Raw genomic sequence first — 7,918 nt, forward strand, 5'->3', positions numbered from 1 at the left:
AAACTTGAAGTCGGTTACTTTCTAAAATTGTTTAATTTTCATTTAGACTTGTGTATTTGCTTGGGGATCTTCCATTGTATGATCCAAGGCACATTAAGAAAAAAAACACAGTATCATAAAAATCACCCAAGAAAACTTAGTAGCTTATTCATATTCATAAAGTTTCAGAGAAATAACTGCACTGCAGGCAGCCAGGAATGTGAACAAAAACTACTACAGAAAGAAAACCACGAGGCTAATCAATTTCAACGTTGCAGCTATACAAAGCAACACAAAGTTTGCCCGATGCATAACTACTTAAAAAAAATCCCACTTTGGCTGTGGCTGCATTTTGGAAGGAGTCGACGGGGGAGAGGACAGCCCCCGGAGGGCAAAACGTCAGTCTTTCCACAAAAAAAAAAAAACTGTCCAGATGACTAACTGATTATTGGAGTTTAAAGAAGTGTTTCATTGCATTTAAGAAATATGAGTGATTGCAACATTCTGTGGCCTAAACGTGCACGATGGGGTCTCATTAAAATGCCTCCTCGACTGAAAACCCTTTCCACTGGTGCAGAGGAGGCAGGGACTGATAGGACCTTCATTGCCAAATTGTGCAGTTGTGGAAATCTAGTGTGGTTTTTTGCCCAGAAGACAAGTGCATTGTCTGTGTCAAAGTCACGGATGGCATCAAAGTATTTCCTTATCTGTGTGTGTATGCTTGAATCCTGGTCTGAGCTGTGCTTTTTGTATGCCTTGTAGCGGGACAGAAGGCGAGGGTATTTGTTTGGTGGCGAATCACTGGCTGCGGCTGGATCCACATTCACAACTTCTGAGCAGGTGTCTTCTTTCATGTCCATCATCTTCTCCACCTCTAAGATCAATGTTTCTGAAAAACACAAACACAATGACCGAGTTAGATTTAAAAGGATATGCACATATCAGAGTTGAATTAAATACGTTTAGGACCTTTTATTAGGGGCCTCCGATGTGCGTCCCATCAGTGTATGAATGTGATAAAGCTCTGATTAGTCTCCTTTGAATGATTTGTTCAATTAGCTTTGTAGAGATCTAGTAGAGTGCCGTATGAATGTGTAAATGAGGCACAGATTGTAATGTAAAGTGCTTTGAGTGTCTGATAAGATAGAAAGGTGCTATATAAGTACAGTCCCATTTAATATAAAAGTGAGTCAGGATTGTGTACGATAGGCATGTTACCAGCCTAAATATAAAGAATATCTGTTTCAATAGGCTCAGAGTGTACAAAATATGTTTTTATGACAAAAGTAAACAGATGAAATGAAGACTATGAATTCCACTGTAAGACTAGTTAAGGCTTTTATAGACAACTAATTTGAAATATTTTAGGATTTATGATTTTGCAAATAAGACATTTATTTTCAGCAGAGAAAATATATACTGACCTGTCAGTGTCTTCTTAAGCTCATCTCTGAACTTTTTCACTGATGTTGAATTTCCCCCATTGGTAACATCTAAGTCCACCCAGCTTAAGCCAAACTGAGGATCCAGCATGGTGGCCAAGAAGTAAACATTGTGGTTAAAAGGTTCCTCTCTTCCACTGTCTTTGGCCATGCTTGTTTTTAAAAAGATTCCAGAAAATCTTTTCACCAGAGACTGCTGGAGGGCTCTGACCAATGACTGGCACTGCATTCGAGTGTCCTCCATCTTGAGGAGGTGTGTATTCAAGTCCAGGACAGTTGGAACCACCATACTAATGGTAACTGATTTCTCCCCTTCTGTCAGGTCTGTTACCTCAGAAAATGGAGCAAGAACTGCACTCAGTTCCTTCAGCTGGTTCCACTCACGGGCACTAAACACCAACTCCTCGTGATCCTTGCTGCACACTTCATTCAGGGCTTTGTGGTCCAGAGCTGTGAAGGCCTGTACTTGTTTAAATATACTGTTCCATCGAGTTGTGTTTGCAGCTGGAATGGTCCTATTAGTGCCAAACGTAGCCTCAAACTTGTCTTTGAATTGTGAACTGCTATGCAATAAGGTGGTGAACCGTGATGTTTTGGCTATTGTGTGAGAAATGGCCTTGACCTCCTTCATGCCGTCATTCACAACTAATTGCAGAGAGTGTGCAAAGCAGGAAAGACGTGCACCAGATGACCAGGGTAATTCGGTGTCTTCCTGAGAATTAATGTCCTCCCACAGGTGCTCGTCATCTAAATGCTCCTCTTCACTCTCGCTATCATCAGATTGGGGCATGTGTACTTTGAAAGCACATTTCATATTGGCAGCATTGTCTGTTATGATATAGCTAATTTTGTCATGATACCGTATTCCTCTGTGATCTCCTCAAAGGCAGACGCAATGTGCTCTCCAGTATGTCTGCCTGTGAAACGCCTACAGTCCAGCAGGTAGGATTCAAGTGCATAGGAATCCTTTGATTTGTAGCACACGTGGGCGGTCACCCCAAGGAAGGAGTGTAGCCTGCGATCAGACCAGAGGTCAGTTGTTAATGACACAGATGACTGGGTCTTCAGTTTCTCCAAAACAGTTTCCTTGACCTTGATTACCAACTCTGGAATTTGTCTATCAGAAACCGTTTTTCTAGAGATTGGTGTGTATTTACTATCCATAACTTCAAGAAAGTGTTTAAAATGACTGTTTTCCACAAGTGAGAGAGGCAGACAACACCCAATGATCAAATCTTGGACAACGGCTTGACTGATGGCTTGTTGCCTTGGTGATTGTGGGCTGTAGAGCTGCACTTTCTGCGTAAATAATGAAATTGATGGCTGTGTGACTGTGACATCATTCTGTTGCCCTGCCTTGTATTCCAGGAACCTAAAAAAATGCAAAGGAGGAATCAGTATATCTGGTCATGAACATCAATTACATCAAAAGAACACTTAAAAATAAGTAGCAACTTCATAAATGTATGTCAAATATATCCTCCATTGTTTATCATAAGCAAAAATTAAACTTAGAAAAATCTAACAAAGTTAAATTGGGTCCTCTGGATGGGTTTAAACAATAAAAAATTATACAAATGTTTTGTCTTTCATCCAAAAGACTTCTTCAATATGAGGAGCTATATTAAACTCAAGAGCTACATTTTCAGGCCAAGACTCTGCGGTTTACACTCATCTCCAGACCAGCGGTCACTCTTTCAGGGATGAAGATGTTCACATCCTTGATAGAGAGGAACGATGGTTTGAGAGAGGAGTAAAGGAGGCCATCTTTGTGAAAAGAAACCATCCATCTTTAAACAGAGGTGGAGGCCTCCGGGTTCAACTGTCCCCCTCTTACAATGCTGTGATTGCTAGTATCACCCAGCCCCCGGTGAAGGCAAGCAGCCATCAGGGTACTAACAATCCATCATTAGGCTGATGGTCCTCCTTGAACATGTGAGCAGCTAGTTTCATCAACAACAAACGGTTGGTCCACTGTGAGGAGGCACTATTTATAGGGCTGAGCTGAATGCAGCTCCTCAGCCTGAGGAAGTCTTTCGGACGAAAGACGAAATGTTTCTACCTTTTATTTTTACTTTTTTAACACGCCCAGAGGACCTGATTTAACTTTTTAAGATTTTTCTACCTGTGTGATTGAGCATGCATCAGGACATATTAAACACAGTTAGCACCTTCTCACAGTGGATCAACCAGTTTGCCAAATATGTTAAGGGAGACCATCAGCCTAACAATGAATCGTTGGCACCCTGATGGTTGCTTGCTATTCACAGGGGGCTGAGTGATACTAGCAATATCAGCGATGTAAGAAGAAGACAGTCCCTCTTACAATGAAGTCTTTTGTTAAGAAGTCAAGTAGTCTTTTGGATGAAAGATGAAACGTTTCTACATTTTGTTACCACATGCCCTGTCCCCTCAGTCTCTCAACGTTAACAGTGAATTTGTCCTTATGCATGCTCAATAACCCAGGTAGAAAAATTTAAAAAAGTTAAATCAGGTCCTCTGGGAGTGTTAAAAGAAAAAAAAGGTAGAAAAAAGCTGTGCAGATAATATTCTACTTTTTTCTTTTAACACACACTCAGAGGACCTGATTTAACTGTATGTAAACAGTGAATTTGCTTACTTCCCTTAATATGTTAATTATATCAGTGTTATAAAGTAAAACTCATTTAAGGGCTAAACAAAGCGGGTCTGAGTCTGACACACATTAATTAATTTAGATGTATTTAGATTTAATGTCGATGAATTACTTTTTCAACTTTTTGTCCCTTATTTTAGTATTTGTGATGCATGCTTTGGTATTTGTTGTTGTTATTTTTTTGTTTGTTTTTGGCGAGTCAAGACTGTTTTTCTCGTCCTAAGCAATTCACTGCATTGTTGTCGACCTTGTGTTGATTTTGCATATGACAAATAAACCATACTTGATAAAACGTTCTGTTTGTATTGTTCTTGGAAGAGAGGCAGATTGATAACGTTAACTAGCTAGCTTTACTAGCATCACTTACACAAAGCTGCGGCGCTTACCTTTCTTTGTGCTTCCTTTCCAGGTGTCGATAAAAGTTGGATGCTCTTTGTGACTCAAATAGCCAAACTTTATAACAGCAGATTTAGAAGACATCTTCTCTTGTTCTAAACACAAACAAGTCTAACTTTTCTTCCCTGACGCTTGCGAGTGAAAGGAGGTGGGCTCGGTGTTGCCAGATAGAGTCGAGATTTTCCAGTAAAAAATCGGTTAAAAACCGCAACATCACACAAAAACCTGCACAATCTATATTTGTTACAGTATATTTACTTTTTGAACACAAACCCACATCAGTACAAGCCAAGGTAATTTAACAATATGTGGCAAAACGGAACAGTCCAACAAAAATCTTCCCAGAGTTCCCAGCAAAATCAGAACGAAAACTGGCCAATTGGCAGTAAACCACCCAATCTGGCAACACTGGAGTGGTAACAAAAACATGTAGCTAGCTGCTATGAGTCACGTTATCGCTTGAATTTGAATCGGTATGTTTTGCATCCAGTAAAAGCAAAGATGTTAACAAATAAACTGGACAATATTCTGGCAATTTAGTGATATTTTCACAGTTGTGGTCTTGACTGGTCTTGAAAAAAAATCCCGAGACCTCAATGTCCGAGACCGTGACAAGACCGAGACCAAATGCGGTCGAGACCGAGACGAGACCGAGACCGTCAAAAAGTGGTCTCGAGACCGGTCTCGAGACCAAGACCGGTCTCGAGTACTACAACACTACTGCACACCTGCTAAGCTTCAAGGCCCCTAAGCTGGAAAGCAAAGTTATCTTGACCTCACCTTTTCTGATAAGTATTATAAGTTGATGCTCCTTTATGCTGTCTGTGGAAAGACCTTGTGATCTGGGCATCCTGCAGCATCTTGTATCTCAGTATTCAACTGCTGCTCCTCTTGCAAGATTAAAGCTGGGTTGAAAATATATTCTAGTTTCCTTGTGTGGCTTACTGTATTTGCTTAATGAGTTGATGATAGGACAATTTAATTATGCAACATTTTTGGTCCTTGAGCCAACTCTCAACATCTGGACTCGGATCCACCAGGATTGATCTGAATCATGCATGAGGGGAGACCAGACCTCCCTTTTGAAAGACCTTTGGCTTGAATGGCTTTTGAGGTCAAATTGAGGGTGGATCTGGGCACAGTGACAAGGTACGAATGGAGCCGCCACGCACGGAGGAGGTGAAAAGATTATGTTTATCATTATTTTATAAGGATCTGTGATCCTCAAATTGTTGATTAGACATTGTTTATGGAGGATTTGAGATCCTAGCAATGTTTGATTCAACTGTTTGATTGTTTTAGGGAGACAGGGGATCTCAATGATCATTTTTTGGGTACTATATCGACAATGGGGGGGGGGGGGGGTCACGGAGGGCCCTCCGATAAGGTTACCAGGTGGGGCTGACCTTTACCAGAATAGGGTCCTGAGAAATCCACTGTGCGGGCATAAAGTGTACGTGTCAAGAAGGAGAACAAAAGCCATTAGGAAAGGGATGGGTTTAAAATATGCAGGAGATATTCTGAAGAAAAAAATAACGCCACGCAAGGAAATTAAGATAACAGTCACAAAGGGACTGGCTTATGCATGAGCATAAATTCATAAAAGGAATTTATGAGGGCCACTGGGGGCTCTTGGATCAGGCAAGTAGCAGGCAAGTAGCCAGGGGCTATCATTCTCATACAAGTTGACTGTTTTTCTATTGGTGTATGTGTATGTGTATTGGTGTACTTTGCAAGATCGGTGGCGTAGGTAGACAGATGTGAATGCATTTTTTGCAACCTTTATTTATTCAGATTAATCACATTGAGTCTCTGAGACTCATTTACAAGTCAGACCTGTTTTAGACAGACAAAGACAAAAGTGTGGAAAAGAGAAAACACAAGGGGAAGGGAGATAAAAAAAAATAAAAATACATATCTCGCACTATGTCCTGGCACATTGTGTGAGTCAAACAAAAAAAGAGCTTGCACATAATGACATCATGATACATTTATGAGATGTATGCTGACAAAAATGGTGAGTTGTCCATAAACACAGCCAGAAAGTTCCATAGTCCCGATAAGAGTTTGTACAGTGTCTATCAGCCAGCTCTGATCCAGTTTCACAGAAGTCCTCGGGAAGGGAGCAGGAAGGGGAGGGGGGAGCAAAGCAGAGCTTCTAGTTTGCATAACCTCCAGTCCAGGAGAAATTTGAGATAAGCTGGCCTATTCAAGGCCAAACAGAGAATCCAGATTCAGATAACGCATTGTTTTGGGAGAAGCAACTCTTGATTAATTTTATCTGCCTTCAAAGTTCTTCTGGTACCTCTCAGTGGCGATCCAAAACAGCCAGATTTTATGGTCACTCCCCCATGCAGTGCTTATAACCTTCTCCAAGGTTGATTCCTTCATGCCAGCGAGTTCCAGGAGCCGCAATTGGCCTGCGATTCTCAAAAATCGCATTCAGCTTACGGCTTAGATCACAATGCATCTGAGTCTGAGCACTAGAAGCATGGTACATTCCTTCACACAAGACAGGCAGCCTCACAATTGACCAAATCGCTGCCAACGTCTTCCAAATTTGTCGATATGCCAGGTGCCCACATATTCCACAAAGCAGAAATCCTGTTATCATAAAATCCAGCTATGTATGCATCTTCAACATCCTGAACAGAAAAAATGGACAGACACATAATCTTCCACTCACCCCAGGAATCCATGGACCAGCTGCAAATGTCCTTTTAGGGCATGACGGTTCTCCTGCACCCTGTCTTCTCATTGAGAGAATTTTATCAATTGTGTTGAGACCAGCTGACCAGATTCATAATTTGTGATTTGGAAGATGTGTAAAAAGAAAATCTGAAAAATATTCACAAGGCAAGAGCAAAAAGCAGGAGCGGGAGAAAATGTGTCCGTCTTCAATTAAATTAAATTCAGTTTATTTATATAGCGCCAAATCACAACAAAGTTGTCTCAGGGCACTTTATAGGAACATTCACATACATATAGCCAATTAGTAAAGTTCTCTATCTAAGGAATCCAGCAGACAAGTTGAATCTTGGCTTTGTTGCAGTCTCCCATCCTGAGCAAGCACAGTGGCAACAGTGGAAAGGAAAAACTCCCTTTTAAAAGGAAGAAACCTCCAGCAGAACCAGGCTCAGGACAAGCGGCCATCTGCTTTGAGTCAGAGAGAGTCAGAGTTTCTTTATTGTCATTCGCATCTCATGTGGTACATGTGGTGGAGCGAAATTATGTACACAGGGTCCCAGTTACATCCAACAATAAAATGTATAAGAAAAACAGTAATAACATCTAAGATATGAACTAAGAAAAACATCAACTAAATATACGCTAAGCACTCATAACATAAAAACATTGAACATCAGCACAAACATGAACATGAGTCTGTGAGCAGATGTGCACGCATGAACACATCAACATTGAAACAGATCAGCAGCAACATGAAACAGATCAGCAGCAACATGAT

General features: G+C 40.9%; 1 protein-coding gene across 1 annotated transcript; it reads right to left on the reverse strand.

The window, feature by feature from the left end:
- Positions 1-424: 424 nt before the first annotated feature.
- Positions 425-1,824, reverse strand: LOC119412319. The gene is made up of 2 exons (XM_037679309.1): positions 1,404-1,824; positions 425-868 (listed from the first exon to the last, which is right to left on the reverse strand). The coding sequence occupies exons 1-2, from the start codon at positions 1,708-1,710 to the stop codon at positions 435-437; spliced, it is 741 nt and encodes a 246-aa protein (XP_037535237.1). The 5' UTR covers positions 1,711-1,824; the 3' UTR covers positions 425-434.
- Positions 1,825-7,918: the final 6,094 nt, after the last annotated feature.

Source organism: Nematolebias whitei, chromosome 7 (genome assembly GCF_014905685.2).
Source record: "Nematolebias whitei isolate Nwh7 chromosome 7, NemWhi1, whole genome shotgun sequence".
In the NCBI taxonomy this organism is placed as follows: Eukaryota; Metazoa; Chordata; class Actinopteri; order Cyprinodontiformes; family Rivulidae; genus Nematolebias; species Nematolebias whitei.